At 45.9% G+C, this 18,950-nt stretch overlaps 1 protein-coding gene across 1 annotated transcript in view; it reads right to left on the reverse strand.

Moving 5' to 3' along the window:
- cers5 (ceramide synthase 5) overlaps positions 1 to 18,950 on the reverse strand; it is a 64,528-nt gene that overhangs the window by 31,707 nt on the left and 13,871 nt on the right. Inside the window, exons 2-3 of the mRNA XM_064967521.1 lie at positions 15,594 to 15,702; positions 13,385 to 13,515 (exon numbers count right to left, since the gene is read on the reverse strand). Of these exons, the coding sequence (XP_064823593.1) occupies positions 13,385 to 13,515; positions 15,594 to 15,702 (240 nt within the window). The remainder of the gene's footprint in view (positions 1 to 13,384; positions 13,516 to 15,593; positions 15,703 to 18,950) is intronic.

Genomic DNA, 18,950 nt, shown 5'->3' on the forward strand with positions numbered 1-18,950 from the left:
TTTCCTCCGTTGCCGCCAGGTTTCCTCCTCGAGTGCGCCAGGAGGCGCTCGGTGAGTGGGGGGGTACTGTCATGTCTTGTTATGTCTGTTCCTGTCCTTTCTCTTCACTCTGTCTCTCTCTGCTGGTCTTTTTAGGTTACCTTCTCTGTCTCTCATTCTTCAGCTGTTCTACATCTCCCCTAACTAGCTCATTCACTCTTTCACACCTGTTCTCTCTTCCCCCTCTGATTAGGTCTCTATTTCTCTCTCTGTTCCTGCTACTTTCAGTGTCTGATTCTTGTTTGTGTTTTTGATGCCAGAAGCAAGCTGTCGTCTCGTTTGCTTCCACCTTGTCCTATCCTGTCGGAGTCTGCCTGGCAGGTGCATCCTGCACTATACTACGTTCTTTTTGTTCCATTGTCAACGTTGGAAGAGGATTTATGCCATTCCTGTTTTTCATTAAAGAACTCTGTTTTTGTTAAAACCGCTTTTGGGTCTTCACTCAAGTACATAACATAACCTACATGTTCTGTACTGGGTTTGATAACCTACATGTTCTGTACTGGGTTTAATAACCTACATGTTCTGTACTGGGTTGATAACCTACATGTACTGGGTTTGATAACCTACATGTTCTATACTGGGTTTGATAACCAACATGTTCTGTACTGGGTTTGATAACCTACATGTTCTATACTGGGTTTGATAACCAACATGTTCTGTACTGGGTTTGATAACCTACATGTTCTATACTGGGTTTGATAACCTACATGTTCTATACTGGGTTTGATAACCAACATGTTCTGTACTGGGTTTGATAACCTACATGTTCTGTACTGGGTTTGGTAACCTACATGTTCTATACTGGGTTTGATAACCTACATGTTCTATACTGGGTTTGATAACCTACATGTTCTGTACTGGGTTTAATAACCTACATGTTCTGGGTTTGATAACCTACATGTTCTGTACTGGGTTTAATAACCTACATGTACTGGGTTTGATAACCTACATGTTCTGTACTGGGTTTAATAACCTACATGTACTGGGTTTGATAACCTACATGTTCTGTACTGGGTTTAATAACCTACATGTTCTGGGTTTGATAACCTACATGTTCTGTACTGGGTTTGATAACCTACATGTTCTGTACTGGGTTTGATAACCTACATGTTCTGTACTGGGGTTGATAACCTGTCATGTCTTGTTATGTCTGTTCCTGTCCTTTCTCTTCACTCTGTCTCTCTCTGCTGGTCTTTTTAGGTTACCTTCTCTGTCTCTCATTCTTCAGCTGTTCTACATCTCCCCTAACTAGCTCATTCACTCTTTCACACCTGTTCTCTCTTCCCCCTCTGATTAGGTCTCTATTTCTCTCTCTGTTCCTGCTACTTTCAGTGTCTGATTCTTGTTTGTGTTTTTGATGCCAGAAGCAAGCTGTCGTCTCGTTTGCTTCCACCTTGTCCTATCCTGTCGGAGTCTGCCTGGCAGGTGCATCCTGCACTATACTACGTTCTTTTGTTCCATTGTCAACGTTGGAAGAGGATTTATGCCATTCCTGTTTTTCATTAAAGAACTCTGTTTTTGTTAAAACCACTTTTGGGTCTTCACTCAAGTACATAACAGAAGAATCTGACCAAGAATGGACCCAGCGGCTCCGGACCCTTTTCACTCCGCCGTCGAGATCCAGGGAGCGATGCTAGGCAGACACGAGGAGGAATTGTCTGCTGCTCGACATGCCGTTGAGACCCTGGCCGTCCAAGTCTCCGACCTCACAAGACAGGTTCACCAACTCCACCTCGATCCACCGCCCACTTCCAGGGTTTCCGAGTCTCCGGAGCCCAGGATCAACAACCCGCCCTGTTACTCTGGGGAGTCCACTGAGTGCCGCTCATTCCTCACTCAGTGTGATGTGGTGTTCTCTCTCCAGCCCAACACTTACTCCAGGAGCGCAGCCCGCATCGCCTACGTCATTTCTCTCCTTACCGGACGGGCGCGTGAGTGGGGCACGGCAATCTGGGAGGCGAGGGCTGAGTGTATTAACCAGTTTCAGGACTTTAAGGAGGAGATGATACGGGTTTTTGACCGTTCTGTTTTTGGGGAGGAGGCTTCCAGGGCCCTGTCTTCCCTATGTCAGGGGAATCGATCCATAACGGATTATTCTATTGAGTTTCGCACTCTCGCTGCCTCTAGTGACTGGAACGAGCCGGCTTTGCTCGCTCGTTTTCTGGAGGGTCTCCTCGTCGAGGTTAAGGATGAGATCCTCTCCCGGGAGGTTCCTTCCAGTCTGGACTCCTTAATAGCCCTCGCTATTCGCATAGAGCGACGGTTTGATCTTCGTCGCCGAGCTCGTGGAAAGGAGCTCGCGTTCTCCGTTGCTCCCCTCTCCACATCACTGCCACCTGCCGCATCACTGCCACCCTCCTCCGCCGGCTCGGATGCTGAGCCTATGCAGCTGGGGGTATCCGCATCTCGGCCAAGGAGAAGGAACGGAGAATCACCAATCGCCTCTGTCTCTACTGCGGCTCCGCTGGTCATTTTGTCACCTCATGTCCAGTAAAAGCCAGAGCTCATCAGTAAGGGGAGGGCTACTGGTGAGCGCAACTACTCAGGCCTCTCCTTCTGGATCACGCACTACCTTTCCGGTCCATCTCCGCTGGCCCGGTTCATCTGCTTCCTGCAGTGCCTTGATAGACTCTGGGGCGGAGGGCTGTTTTATGGACGAGACCTGGGCTCGGGAACATGACATTCCTCTCAGACAGTTAGGGGAGCCCACGGCCTTGTTCGCTTTAGATGGTAGTTCTCTCCCCAAGATTCAGCGTGAGACGCTGCCTTTAACCCTCACTGTCTCTGGTAATCATAGCGAAACCATTTCTTTTTTAATCTTTCGTTCACCTTTTACACCTGTTGTTTTGGGTCATCCCTGGCTAGTGCGCCATAACCCTTCTATTAATTGGTCTAGTAATACTATCCTATCCTGGAATGTTTCTTGTCATGTGACCTGTTTAATGTCTGCTATCCCTCCTGTTTCCTCTGTCTCTTCTTCACAGGAGGAGCCTGGCGATTTGACAGGGGTGCCGGAGGAGTATCACGATCTGCGCACGGTGTTCAGTCGTTCCAAGGCCACTTCTCTCCCTCCACACCGGTCGTATGACTGTAGTATTGATCTCCTTCCGGGAACTACTCCCCCGGGGTAGATTATACTCTCTGTCGGCTTCCGAACGTAAGGCTCTCGAGGATTATTTGTCGGTTTCGCTCGACGCCGGTACCATAGTCTCCTCCTCCTCTCCCGCCGGAGCGGGGTTTTTTTTTGTTCAGAAGAAGGACGGGTCCCTGCGCCCATGCGTGGATTATCGAGGGCTGAATGACATAACAGTTAAGAATCGTTATCCGCTTCCTCTTATGTCTTCAGCCTTCGAGATCCTGCAGGGAGCCAGGTTTTTCACCAAATTGGACCTTCGTAACGCCTACCATCTCGTGCGCATCAGGGAGGGGGACGAGTGGAAGACGGCGTTTAACACTCCGTTAGGGCACTTTGAATACCGGGTTCTTCCTTTCGGCCTCGTTAACGCTCCAGCTGTCTTTCAGGCACTAGTTAACGACGTCCTGAGAGACATGCTGAACATTTTTGTTTTCGTTTACATGGACGATATCCTGATTTTTTCACCGTCTCTCTCGATTCATGTTCAGCACGTGCGACGCGTCCTCCAGCGCCTTTTGGAGAACTGTCTTTATGTGAAGGCTGAGAAGTGCACTTTTCATGCCGCCTCTGTCCCTTTTCTCGGTTCCGTTATTTCCGCTGAGGGCATTAAGATGGATCCCGCTAAGGTCCAGGCTGTCATTGATTGGCCCGTTCCTAAGTCACGCGTCGAGCTGCAGCGCTTTCTGGGCTTCGCTAATTTCTATCGTCGTTTCATCCGTAATTTCGGTCAGGTGGCAGCTCCCCTCACAGCCCTTACTTCTGTTAAGACGTGCTTTAAGTGGTCCGTTTCCGCCCAGGGAGCTTTTGATCTTCTTAAGAATCGTTTTACATCCGCACCTATTCTTGTTACACCTGACATCTCTAGTCAGTTTGTTGTTGAGGTTGACGCGTCAGAGGTGGGCGTGGGAGCCATTCTTTCTCAGCGCTCTCTCTCTGACGGCAAGGTCCATCCTTGCGCGTTTTTCTCTCATCGCTTATCGCCGTCAGAACGTAACTATGATGTTGGTAATCGCGAACTGCTCGCCATCCGCTTAGCCCTAGGCGAATGGCGACAGTGGTTGGAGGGGGCGACCGTTCCTTTTGTCGTTTGGACTGACCATAGGAACCTTGAGTACATCCGTTCAGCCAAACGACTTAATGCGCGTCAGGCTCGTTGGGCTCTGTTTTTCGCTCGTTTCGAGTTTGTTATTTCTTATCGTCCGGGCTCAAAAAACACCAAGCCTGATGCTTTATCTCGTCTCTTCAGTTCTTCTGAGGTCTCCACCGACCCCGAGGGGATTCTCCCTGAAGGGCGTGTTGTCGGGTTGACTGTCTGGGGAATTGAGAGGCAGGTAAAGCAAGCACTCGCTCACACTCCGTCGCCGCGAGCTTGCCCTAGGAACCTTCTGTTCGTTCCCGTTCCTACTCGTCCGGCCGTTCTTCAGTGGGCCCACTCTGCCAAGTTAGCCGGCCACCCCGGCGTTCGGGTACGCTCGCTTCCATTCGCCAGCGTTTCTGGTGGCCCACTCGGGAACGTGACGCGCGTCGATTTGTCGCCGCTTGTTCGGTCTGCGCGCAGACTAAATCTGGGAACTCTCCTCCTGCCGGCCGTCTCAGACCGCTTCCCATTCCCTCTCGACCGTGGTCTCACATCGCTTTAGATTTCATCACCGGACTGCCTTCATCAGCGGGAAGACAGTTATTCTTACGGTTGTCGATAGATTCTCTAAGGCGGCTCATTTCATTCCTCTCGCTAAGCTCCCTTCTGCTAAGGAGACGGCTCAGATCATTATCGAGAATGTTTTCCGAATTCATGGCCTTCCGTCTGACGTCGTTTCCGACAGAGGCCCGCAGTTCACGTCTCAATTTTGGAGGGAGTTTTGCCGTTTGATTGGGGCTTCCGTCAGTCTCTCGTCCGGCTTTCATCCCCAGTCTAACGGTCAAGCCGAACGGGCCAATCAGACTGTTGGTCGCATTTTACGCAGTCTTTCTTTTCGTAACCCTGCGTCTTGGTCAGAACAGCTCCCTGGGCAGAGTACGCCCACAACTCGCTTCCCTCGTCTGCTACCGGTCTATCTCCTTTTCAGAGTAGCCTCGGGTACCAGCCTCCGCTGTTCTCATCTCAGCTCGCCGAGTCCTGCGTCCCCTCCGCTCAGGCTTTTGTCCAGCGTTGCGAGCGCACCTGGAAGGGGGTCAGGTCGGCACTTTGCCGTAATAGGGCGCAGACTGTGAGGGCCGCTAATAAGCGTAGGACCAAGAGTCCTAGATATTGTTGCGGTCAGAGAGTATGGCTCTCCACTCAGAACCTTCCCCTTAAGACAGCTTCTCGCAAGTTGGCCCCGCGGTTCATTGGTCCGTTCCGTATTTCCCAGGTCATTAATCCTGTCGCAGTGCGACTTCTTCTCCCGCGCTATCTTCGTCGCGTTCACCCGGTCTTCCATGTCTCCTGTGTTAAGCCCGTTCTTCGCGCCCCCGCTCGTCCCTCCCCCCATCCTTGTCGAGGCGCACCCATCTACAGGGTTCGTAAGATTTTGGACATGCGCCCTCGGGGCCGTGGTCATCAGTACCTAGTGGATTGGGAGGGGTACGGTCCTGAGGAGAGGAGTTGGGTTCCCTCTCGGGACGTGCTGGACCGTTCGCTGATCGATGATTTCCTCCGTTGCCGCCAGGTTTCCTCCTCGAGTGCGCCAGGAGGCGCTCGGTGAGTGGGGGGGTACTGTCATGTCTTGTTATGTCTGTTCCTGTCCTTTCTCTTCACTCTGTCTCTCTCTGCTGGTCTTTTTAGGTTACCTTCTCTGTCTCTCATTCTTCAGCTGTTCTACATCTCCCCTAACTAGCTCATTCACTCTTTCACACCTGTTCTCTCTTCCCCCTCTGATTAGGTCTCTATTTCTCTCTCTGTTCCTGCTACTTTCAGTGTCTGATTCTTGTTTGTGTTTTTGATGCCAGAAGCAAGCTGTCGTCTCGTTTGCTTCCACCTTGTCCTATCCTGTCGGAGTCTGCCTGGCAGGTGCATCCTGCACTATACTACGTTCTTTTTGTTCCATTGTCAACGTTGGAAGAGGATTTATGCCATTCCTGTTTTTCATTAAAGAACTCTGTTTTTGTTAAAACCGCTTTTGGGTCTTCACTCAAGTACATAACATAACCTACATGTTCTGTACTGGGTTTGATAACCTACATGTTCTGTACTGGGTTTAATAACCTACATGTACTGGGTTTGATAACCTACATGTTCTGTACTGGGTTTAATAACCTACATGTTCTGTACTGGGTTTAATAACCTACATGTACTGGGTTTGATAACCTACATGTTCTGTACTGGGTTTGATAACCTACATGTTCTGGGTTTGATAACCTACATGTTCTGTACTGGGTTTGATAACCTACATGTTCTGGGTTTGATAACCTACATGTTCTGGGTTTGATAACCTACATGTTCTATACTGGGTTTGATAACCTACATGTCCTGTACTGGGTTTGATAACCTACATGTTCTGGGTTTGATAACCTACATGTTCTGGGTTTGATAACCTACATGTTCTATACTGGGGTTGATAACCTACATGTCCTGTACTGGGGTTGATAACCTACATGTTCTGTACTGGGTTTGATAACCTACATGTTCTATACTGGGTTTGATAACCTACATGTTCTGGGTTTGATAACCTACATGTTCTGTACTGGGTTTGATAACCTACATGTTCTGGGTTTGATAACCTACATGTTCTATACTGGGTTTGATAACCTACATGTTCTATACTGGGGTTGATAACCTACATGTCCTGTACTGGGGTTGATAACCTACATGTTCTGTACTGGGTTTGATAACCTACATGTTCTGGGTTTGATAACCTACATGTTCTGTACTGGGTTTGATAACCTACATGTTCTGGGTTTGATAACCTACATGTTCTGGGTTTGATAACCTACATGTTCTGTACTGGGTTTGATAACCAACATGTCCTGTACTGGGGTTGATAACCTACATGTACTGTACTGGGTTTGATAACCTACATGTTCTATACTGGGTTTGATAACCTACATGTTCTGTACTGGGTTTGATAACCTACATGTTCTGGGTTTGATAACCTACATGTTCTATACTGGGTTTGATAACCTACATGTTCTGTACTGGGTTTGATAACAACTTCCGGTCACAACTTGCAGACCTGTTTTCGAGTTGCTGTGCTGTGCGTTTTGTTGCCAACCTATTTTGCTACCTGACAATTTTACGGTTTTTACTTTTTAATTACTGTTGTTATACACACACACACATATATATATATTTTTTTTTTTCCACCCACAACTTTTTCACTCCGGACGCTTTATCTGGACACGATTCGTCAGGACCTCCAACACCCGAAGCTAAGTAGTAACATTAACATGATGCCTTCTAATTGCAGTCGCTGTACTCGCCTTACGGCGAGGATAGCTGTGCTACAAGCCCGGCTTCAGACGCAATCGTTAGGCAAGGGTAATTTCAGTGTAGGAAAGGATGAAACAGCGTCTGTGCCACCAGCAAGTACAGATAGTAGTATAAATCCCCTGGCACAGTCCCCGCAGCCGGACAACTTTCTCACGGTTTCTGGAAGGAAATGCTGTAGGAACGCTCAACCGGTGTCGCTCATTCAGCCGACAGAAACTTTCAACCGGTTTTCCCCATTAAGTAGCGAGTCGGAGTCAGAGGCCGAGCCTTCTCTGGTCTATACTCCTCCCGTTACGGGGTCTGAGACGCCGAAGCTTCCCACCATTAGCTCTGACAAATTGAAAACTCTAGTCATTGGCGACTCCATTACCCGCAGTATTAGACTTAAAACGAATCATCCAGCGATCATACACTGTTTACCGGGGGCAGGGCTACCGACGTTAAGGCTAATCTGAAGATGGTGCTGGCTAAAGCTAAAACTGGCGAGTGTAGAGAGTATAGAGATATTGTTATCCACGTCGGCACCAACGATGTTAGGATGAAACAGTCAGAGATCACCAAGCGCAACATAGCTTCTGCATGTAAATCAGCTAGAAAGATGTGTCGGCATCGAGTAATTGTCTCTGGCCCCCTCCCAGTTAGGGGGAGTGATGAGCTCTACAGCAGAGTCTCACAACTCAATCGCTGGTTGAAAACTGTTTTCTGCCCCTCCGAAAAGTTAGAATTTGTAGATAATTGGCCCTCTTTTTGGGACTCACCCACAAACAGGACCAAGCCTGACCTGCTGAGGAGTGACGGACTCCATCCAAGCTGGAGGGGTGCTCTCATCTTATCTACCAACATAGACAGGGCTCTAACTCCTCTAGCTCCACAATGAAATAGGGTGCAGGCCAGGCAGCAGGCTGTTAGCCAGCCTGCCAGCATAGTGGAGTCTGCCACTAGCATAGTCAGTGTAGTCAGCTCAGCTATCACCATTGAGACCGTGTCTGTGCCTCGACCTAGGTTGCGCAAAACTAAACATGGCGGTGTTCGCCTTAGCAATCTCACTAGGATAAAGACCACCTCCATTCCTGTCATTATTGAAAGAGATCATGATACCTCACATCTCAAAATAGGGCTACTTAATGTTAGATCCCTTACTTCAAAGGCAATTATAGTCAATGAACTAATCACTGATCATAATCTTGATGTGATTGGCCTGACTGAAACATGGCTTAAGCCTGATGAATTTACTGTGTTAAATGAGGCCTCACCTCCTGGCTACACTAGTGACCATATCCCCCGTGCATCCCGCAAAGGCGGAGGTGTTGCTAACATTTACGATAGCAAATTTCAATTTACAAAAAAAAAAATGAAATGACGTTTTCGTCTTTTGAGCTTCTAGTCATGAAATCTATGCAGCCTACTCAATCACTTTTTATAGCTACTGTTTACAGGCCTCCTGGGTCATATACAGCGTTCCTCACTGAGTTCCCTGAATTCCTATCGGACCTTGTAGTCATAGCAGATAATATTCTAATCTTTGGTGACTTTAATATTCACATGGAAAAGTCCACAGACCCACTCCAAAAGGCTTTCGGAGCCATCATCGACTCAGTGGGTTTTGTCCAACATGTCTCTGGACCCACTCACTGTCACAGTCATACGCTGGACCTAGTTTTGTCCCATGGAATAAATGTTGTGGATCTTAATGTTTTTCCTCATAATCCAGGACTATCGGACCACCATTTTATTACGTTTGCAATTGCAACAAATAATCTGCTCAGACCCCAACCAAGGAACATCAAAAGTCGTGCTATAAATTCACAGACAACACAAAGATTCCTTGATGTCCTTCCAGATTCCCTCTGTCTACCCAATGACACCAGAGGACAAAAATCAGTTAACCACCTAACTGAGGAACTCAATTTAACCTTGCGCAATACCCTAGATGCAGTTGCACCCCTAAAAACTAAAAACATTTCTCATAAGAAACTAGCTCCCTGGTACACAGAAAATACCCGAGCTCTGAAGCAAGCTTCCAGAAAATTGGAACGGAAATGGCGCCACACCAAACTGGAAGTCTTCCGTCTAGCTTGGAAAGACAGTACCGTGCAGTACCGAAGAGCCCTTACTGCTGCTCGATCATCCTATTTTTCTAACTTAATTGAGGACAATAAGAACAATCCAAAATTCCTTTTTGATACGGTCGCAAAGCTAACTAAAAAGCAGCATTCCCCAAGAGAGGATGACTTTCACTTTAGCAGTGATAAATTCATGAACTTCTTTGAGGAAAAATTATGATTATTAGAAAGCAAATTACAGACTCCTCTTTAAATCTGAGTATTCCTTCAAAGCTCAGTTGTCCTGAGTCTGCACAACTCTGCGTGGACCTAGGATCAAGAGAGACGCTCAAGTGTTTTAGTACTATATCTCTTGACACAATGATGAAAATAATCATGGCCTCTAAACCTTCAAGCTGCTTACTGGACCCTATTCCAACTAAACTACTGAAAGAGCTGCTTCCTGTGCTTGGCCCTCCTATGTTGAACATAATAAACGGCTCTCTATCCACCGGATGTGTACCAAACTCACTAAAAGTGGCAGTAATAAAGCCTCTCTTGAAAAAGCCAAACCTTGACCCAGAAAATATAAAAAACTATCGGCCTATATCGAATCTTCCATTCCTCTCAAAAATCTTAGAAAAGGCTGTTGCTCAGCAACTCACTGCCTTCCTGAAGACAAACAATGTATATGAAATGCTTCAGTCTGGTTTTAGACCCCATCATAGCACTGAGACGGCACTTGTGAAGGTGGTAAATGACATTTTAATGGCATCGGACCGAGGCTCTGCATCTGTCCTCGTGCTCCTAGACCTTAGTGCTGCTTTTGATACCATCGATCACCACATTCTTTTGGAGAGATTGGAAACCCAAATTGGTCTACACGGACAAGTTCTGGCCTGGTTTAGATCTTATCTGTCGGAAAGATATCAGTTTGTCTCTGTGGATGGTTTGTCCTCTGACAAATCAACTGTAAATTTCGGTGTTCCTCAAGGTTCCGTTTTAGGACCGCTGTTGTTTTCACTATATATTTTACCTCTTGGGGATGTTATTCGAAAACATAATGTTAACTTTCACTGCTATGCGGATGATACACAGCTGTACATTTCAATGAAACATGGTGAAGCCCCAAAATTGCCCTCGCTAGAAGCATGTGTTTCAGACATAAGGAAGTGGATGGCAGCAAACTTTCTACTTTTAAACTCGGATAAAACAGAGATGCTTGTTCTAGGTCCCAAGAAACAAAGAGATCTTCTGTTGAATCTGACAATTAATCTTAATGGTTGTACAGTCATCTCAAATAAAACTGTGAAGGACCTCGGCGTTACTCTGGACCCTGATCTCTCTTTTGAAGAACATATCAAGACCATTTCAAGGACAGCTTTTTTCCATCTACGTAACATTGCAAAAATCAGAAACTTTCTGTCCAAAAATGATGCAGAAAAATTAATCCTTGCTTTTGTCACTTCTAGGTTAGACTACTGCAATGCTCTACTTTCCGGCTACCCGGATAAAGCACTAAATAAACTTCAGTTAGTGCTAAATACGGCTGCTAGAATCCTGACTAGAACCAAAAAATTTGATCATATTACTCCAGTGCTAGCCTCCCTACACTGGCTTCCTGTCAAAGCAAGGGCTGATTTCAAGGTTTTACTGCTAACCTACAAAGCATTGCATGGGCTTGCTCCTACCTATCTCTCTGATTTGGTCCTGCCGTACATACCTACACGTACGCTACGGTCACAAGACGCAGGCCTCCTAATTGTCCCTAGAATTTCTAAGCAAACAGCTGGAGGCAGGGCTTTCTCCTATAGAGTTCCATTTTTATGGAACGGTCTGCCTACCCATGTCAGAGACGCAAACTCGGTCTCAACCTTTAAGTCTTTACTGAAGACTCATCTCTTCAGTGGGTCATATGATTGAGTGTAGTCTGGCCCAGGAGTGGGAAGGTGAACGGAAAGGCTCTGGAGCAACGAACCACCCTTGCTGTCTCTGCCTGGCCGGTTCCCCTCTTTCCACTGGGATTCTCTGCCTCTAACCCTATTACAGGGGCTGAGTCACTGGCTTGCTGGGGCTCTCTCATGCCGTCCCTGGAGGGGGTGCGTCACCTGAGTGGGTTGATTCACTGATGTGGTCATCCTGTCTGGGTTGGCGCCCCCCTTGGGTTGTGCCGTGGCGGAGATCTTTGCGGGCTATACTCAGCTTTGTCTCAGGATGGTAAGTTGGTGGTTGAAGATATCCCTCCAGTGGTGTGGGGGCTGTGCTTTGGCAAAGTGGGTGGGGTTATATCCTTCCTGTTTGGCCCTGTCCGGGGTGTCCTCGGGTGGGGCCACAGTGTCTCCTGACCCCTCCTGTCTCAGCCTCCAGTATTTATGCTGCAGTAGTTTATGTGTCGGGGGCTGGGGTCAGTTTGTTATATCTGGAGTACTTCTCCTGTCCAATTCGGTGTCCTGTGTGAATCTAAGTGTGCGTTCTCTAATTCTCTCCTTCTCTCTCTCGGAGGACCTGAGCCCTAGGACCATGCCCCAGGACTACCTGACATGATGACTCCTTGCTGTCCCCAGTCCACCTGGCCGTGCTGCTGCTCCAGTTTCAACTGACCTGAGCCCTAGGACCATGCCCCAGGACTACTTGACATGATGACTCCTTGCTGTCCCCAGTCCACCTGGCCGTGCTGCTGCTCCAGTTTCAACTGTTCTGCCTTATTATTATTCGACCATGCTGGTCATTTATGAACATTTGAACATCTTGGCCATGTTCTGTTATAATCTCTACCCGGCACAGCCAGAAGAGGACTGGCCACCCCACATAGCCTGGTTCCTCTCTAGGTTTCTTCCTAGGTTTTGGCTTTTCTAGGGAGTTTTTCCTAGCCACCGTGCTTCTACACCTGCATTGCTTGCTGTTTGGGGTTTTAGGCTGGGTTTCTGTACAGCACTTTGAGATATCAGCTGATGTACGAAGGGCTATATAAATAAATTTGATTTGATTTTGATTTGATTTGATAACCTACATGTTCTGGGTTTGATAACCTACATGTTCTGTACTGGGTTTGATAACCTACATGTCCTGTACTGGGGTTGATAACCTACATGTTCTGTACTGGGTTTAATAACATTACATGTACTGGGTTTAATAACATACATGTACTGGGTTTAATAACCTACATGTTCTGTACTGGGTTTAATAACATTACATGTACTGGGTTTAATAACCTACATGTTCTGTACTGGGTTTGATAACCTACATGTCCTGTACTGGGTTTGATAACCTACATGTCCTGGGTTTGATAACCTACATGTCCTGTACTGGGTTTGATAACCTACATGTCCTGTACTGGGTTTGATAACCTACATGCTCTCACAGAACTTGGTGAGTATGCTGGGTTTGAAAACCTACATGCTTTCACAGAACTTGGTGAGTATGCTGGGTTTAATAACCTACATGCTCTCACAGAATTTGGTGAGTATGCTGGGTTTGATAACCTACATGCTCTCACAGAACTTGGTGAGTATGCTGGGTTTGATAACCTACATGCTCTCACAGAACTTGGTGAGTATGCTGGGTTTGATAACCTACATGCTCTCACAGAACTTGGTGAGTATGCTGGGTTTCATAACCTACATGCTCTCACAGAACTTGGTGAGTATGCTGGGTTTGATAACCTACATGCTCTCACAGAACTTGGTGAGTATGCTGGGTTTCATAACCTACATGCTCTCACAGAACTTGGTGAGTACGCTGGGTTTGATAACCTACATGCTCTCACAGAACTTGGTGAGTACGCTGGGTTTGTCCTGGTTGCGTCTGTGTCTGAACCATTGCTGAACCTTCCTCACATCCCAGTCCAGCTGCTTAGATAACCCATCCAGGTGTCGCCAGTCTGGGCACTGTGGGAGTGAGAGAGAGACAAGGGGGAGGGAGAGAGAGACAAGGGGGAGTGAGAGAGAGACAAGGGGAAGTGAGAGAGAGACAAGGGGGAATGAGAGAGAGACAAGGGGGAGGGAGAGAGACAAGGGGGAGTGAGAGAGAGACAAGGGGGAGTGAGAGAGAGACAAGGGGGAGTGAGAGAGAGACAAGGGGGAGGGAGAGAGACAAGGGGGAGGGAGAGAGACAAGGGGGAGGGAGAGAGAGACGAAGGGGAGAGAGTAACATGGGGCATAGAGAGGGAGAAAGAGGGAGAGAAAGACAAGGGGGAGGGAGAGAGAGACAAGGGGGAGGGAGAGAGAGACAAGGGGGAGGGAGAGAGAGACAAGGGGGAGGGAGAGAGAGACAAGGGGGAGGGAGAGAGACAAGGGGGAGGGAGAGAGAGACAAAGGGGAGAGAGAGACAAGGGGGAGGGAGAGAGACAAGGGGGAGGGAGAGAGAGACAAAGGGGAGAGAGAGAGACAAGGAGGAGGGAGAGAGAGACAAAGGGGAGAGAGAGAGACAAGGAGGAGGGAGAGAGAGACAAAGGGGAGAGAGTAACATGGGGCATAGAGAGGGAGAAAGAGGGAGAGAGAGACAAGGGGGAGGGAGAGAGAGACAAGGGGGAGGGAGAGAGAGACAAGGGGGAGGGAGAGAGAGACAAGGGGGAGGGAGAGAGACAAGGGGGAGGGAGAGAGAGAGACGAAGGGGAGAGAGTAACATGGGGCATAGAGAGGGAGAAAGAGGGAGAGAGAGACAAGGGGGAGAGAGAGAGAGACAAGGGGGAGGGAGAGAGAGACAAGGGGGAGGGAGAGAGAGACGAAGGGGAGAGAGTAACATGGGGCATAGAGAGGGAGAAAGAGGGAGAGAGAGACAAGGGGGAGGGAGAGAGAGACAAAGGGGAGAGAGAGAGACAAGGAGGAGGGAGAGAGAGACAAGGGGGATGGAGAGAGAGACAAAGGGGAGAGAGTAACATGGGGCATAGAGAGGGAGAAAGAGGGAGAGAGAGACAAGGGGGAGAGAGAGAGAGACAAGGGGGAGAGAGAGATAGGAGAAAGTATGACTAACAAGGGAAATTCAACACAGAAATTTGCTTTAAAACAAAGACATTCCAGGCCCACCAACACATCACAAGACATTACATCAGATGACAGGCCTAGGTCATAAGAGTATGATTTATGAGGGAGAATAGGAGGAAGGAGAAAGAGACGGATTCAGAGAGTGAGGCGGTTGAGATTTGGACAGGTGGGAGGGTGGGGGCATTAGGAGACTGACAGCACTTATTGTTCTTCAAAAGGATGGCAGGGTAGCCTAGTGGTTAGAGCATTGGACTAGTAACCAGAAGGTTGCAAGTTCAAATCCCCGAGCTGACAAGGTACAAATCTGTTGTTCTGCCCCCTGAACAGGCAGTTAACCCACTGTTCCTAGGTCGTCATTGAAAATAAGAATTTGTTCTTAACTGACTTGCCTAGTTAAAAAAGGAAATTCTTTTCACAACTTAGAGAAAAGAGAATGACATGTCATCTCGGATCAAAAAATGTGGGTAATTTTCACCATGTTTTCCATTAAATAATTCCCACCTTGGAATTTAGGGAAAGTTACTGGAATTTTGCAACTTAGACACGAGAGAGAGATGAAAGTAAGAGGAGCAGGAAGGAGGAAGAAACAAATGAAGAACTAAGGCATGTGTGACCAGTATAGTTTTGTATTGTGTAAGACCGATGCGTGACAAGAGACATTAGGAGACAAAGGACAGCTGACAGACAAACAGTTCAATAGTTTCCTTGTATCTAGTGTGGGTGGGCGTGTGGTGTGTGAGGGTAGCGTACCTTAGTGATGTGTGTGTGTGGAAGTGAGCTCACATGTGAAATAGAGGTAAACACTGTAAAAACCTCATCTAATACCTTATTTGTGTGTGTGTGTGTGTGTGTGTGTGTGTGTGTGTGTGTGTGTGTGTGTGTGTGTGTGTGTGCGTGTATGTCAGCAAGTGTACCTTTGATAGATGTAAACACCTCTAATACCTTATTTGTGTGTGTGTGTGTGTGTGTGTGTGTGTGTATACCTTTGTGATAGATGTAAACACCTTCTCCAGGACAGGGTTGGGTGTGGCTCGCCAGTGGACTGAGGTCGCGTGGATATGCAAGAGGAAGGCACATGGACTGGCTATGAACCTGGAGGAAAACCAGCAGTGAAAGCCAATCTCTTTCTTATTGCTATTAGCTGTATACAGGGCATTAAGAAAGTATTCAGACCCCTTTGACTTTCCCCACATTTTGTTACGTTATAGCCTTATTCTAAAGCCTTATTTAAAATGGATTTATTTTTATACTCCTCAATCTACACACAATAACCCATATTGACAAAGCATTTTTTTTTTTATGTTAGCAAATGTATAAAAAATACAAAAGAGAAATACCTTATTTACCTACTGTAAGTATTCAGACCATTTGCTCAGTTGCATCCTGTTTCCATGAATCATCCTTCAGATGTTTCTGCAACTTGACTAAAGTCCACCTGTGGTATATTCAAATGATTGGACATGATTTGAAAAGGCAAACACCTGTCTATATAAGGTCCCTCAGTTGACAGTGCATGTCAGAGAAAAAGCATCAGATGCTGCAAGAAATTGCTGCAAGAACCCGATGGTCACTCTGACAGAGCTCCAGAGTTCCTCTGTGGAGATGGAAGAACCTTCCAGAAGGACAACCATCTCTGCAGCACTCCACCTATCAGGCCTTTATGGTAGAGTGGCCAGATGGAAGCCACTCCTCAGTAAAAGGCACATGACAGCCCGCTTGGAGTTAGCCAAAAGGCACCTAAAGGACTCTCAGAACAAGATTGAACTCTTTGGCCTGAATGCCAAGCTTCAGGTCTGGGGGAAACCAGGCTCCGCTCATTACCTGGCCAATACCATCCTTACGGTGAAGCATGGTGGTGGCAGTATCACGCTGTGGGTATGTTTTTCAGCGGCAGGGACTGGGAGACTGGTTTCGGGACAAGTCTCTGAATGTCCTTGAGTGGGCCAGCCAATGTTTCGCAATGTCTCCCAATGTCTTGAACCCGATCAAACATCTCTGAAAATAGCTGTGCAGCGACGCTCCCAACATCCAACCTGACAGAGCTGGAAGAATGGGAGAAACTCTGCAAATACAGGTGCCAAGCTTGTAGCGTCATACCCAAGAAGACTTGAGGCTGTAATTGTTGCCAAAGGTACTTCAACAAAGTACTGAGTAAAGGGTCTGAATACTTATGTAAATGTGACATCAGGTTTAATTTGAGCAAAAATGTCTAAAAACCTGTTTTTACTTTGTTATTATGGGGTATTGTGTGTAGATTGATGAGGGGGAAAAACGATTTGATCAAATTTAGAATAAGGCTGTAAGGTAACAAAATGTTGAAAAGGTCAAGGGGTCTGAATACTTTCTGCACTGTATTCACAATACTGCATTCTGATTGGCTGGGCCTGGCTCCCAAGTGGGTAGGCCTATGTCCTCCCAGACCAACCCATGGCTGCACCCCTGCCCAGTCATGTGAAATCAATAGATTAGGGCCTAATTAATTTATTTAAATTCTGCTTTCCTTATGTGAACTGTAACTCAGTAAAATTGTGAAACTGCTGCATGTTTAATTTATATTTTTGTTCAATATATATATACACACAATGCAAACAATTGCACTTACAGATGGACTCATTCTAAACCTATCTATCAGTGAAGGAAGCCTTATCAGAATACACTATTTAAACATCTTATCATTTGTATTCTCATACTGCTTTCATTCTCATTTCTATTCTCATACTGCTTTCATTCTCATTTCTATTCTCATACTGCTTTCATTCTCATTTCTATTCTCATACTGCTTTCATTCTCATTTCTATTCTCATACTGCTTTCATTCTCATTTCTATTCTCATACTGCTTTCATTCTCATTTCTATTCTCATACTGCTTTCATTCTCATTTCTATTCTCATACTGCTTTCATTCTCATTTCTATTCTCATACTGCTTTCATTCTCATTTCTATTCTCATACTGCTTTCATTCTCATACTGCTTTCATTCTCATTTCTATTCTCATACTGCTTTCATTCTCATTTCTATTCTCATACTGCTTTCATTCTCATTTCTATTCTCATACTGCTTTCATTCTCATTTCTATTCTCATACTGCTTTCATTCTCATTTGTATTCTCATACTGCTTTCATTCTCATTTGTATTCTCATACTGCTTTCATTCTCATTTCTATTCTCATACTGCTTTCATTCTCATTTCTATTCTCATACTGCTTTCATTCTCATTTCTATTCTCATACTGCTTTCATTCTCATTTCTATTCTCATACTGCTTTCATTCTCATTTCTATTCTCATACTGCTTTCATTCTCATTTCTATTCTCATACTGCTTTCATTCTCATTTCTATTCTCATACTGCTTTCATTCTCATTTCTATTCTCATACTGCTTTCATTCTCATTTCTATTCTCATACTGCTTTCATTCTCATTTCTATTCTCATACTGCTTTCATTCTCATTTCTATTCTCATACTGCTTTCATTCTCATTTGTATTCTCATACTGCTTTCATTCTCATTTCTATTCTCATACTGCTTTCATTCTCATTTCTATTCTCATACTGCTTTCATTCTCATTTCTATTCTCATACTGCTTTCATTCTCATTTCTATTCTCATACTGCTTTCATTCTCATTTCTATTCTCATACTGCTTTCATTCTCATTTCTATTCTCATACTGCTTTCATTCTCATTTCTATTCTCATACTGCTTTCATTCTCATTTCTATTCTCATACTGCTTTCATTCTCATTTCTATTCTCATACTGCTTTCATTCTCATTTCTATTCTCATACTGCGTTCATTCTCATTTCTATTCTCATACTGCTTTCATTCTCATTTCTATTCTCACACCGCTTTAATTCTCGTTTGAATTCTTATATTCACACAATGCAATGTCTCCCAATCTCTCCAAATGTCTCCCAATCTCTCCCAATGTCTCCCGATCTCTCCCAATGTCTCCCGATCTCTCCCAATCTCCCCCAATGTTTCGCAATGTCTCCCAATCTTTCCCAATGTCTCGCAATGTCTCCCAATGTTTTCCATTCTCTCCCAATCTCTCCCAATGTTTCGCAATGTCTCCCAATCTCTCCCAATGTCTCGCAATGTCTCCCAATCTCTCCCAATGATTCCCAATATTTCCCAATGTATTCCAATGTCTTGTTTGATAAACATTTTTAAAAGATGTTATATCCATCATGTCAATATTTGTCCAACACCAGCCAAAAGACAAAGAGAGTAGAGATTAAATACACAGAAACTCATTAAAAAGAACAAGACTGTCACAACCCGATGGTCACTCTGACAGAGCACCAGAGTTCCTCTGTGGAGATGTGAGAAACTTCCAGAAGGTCAA

The sequence above is a fragment of the Oncorhynchus masou genome, chromosome 6 (genome assembly GCF_036934945.1).
Source record: "Oncorhynchus masou masou isolate Uvic2021 chromosome 6, UVic_Omas_1.1, whole genome shotgun sequence".
Lineage (NCBI taxonomy): Eukaryota > Metazoa > Chordata > Actinopteri > Salmoniformes > Salmonidae > Oncorhynchus > Oncorhynchus masou.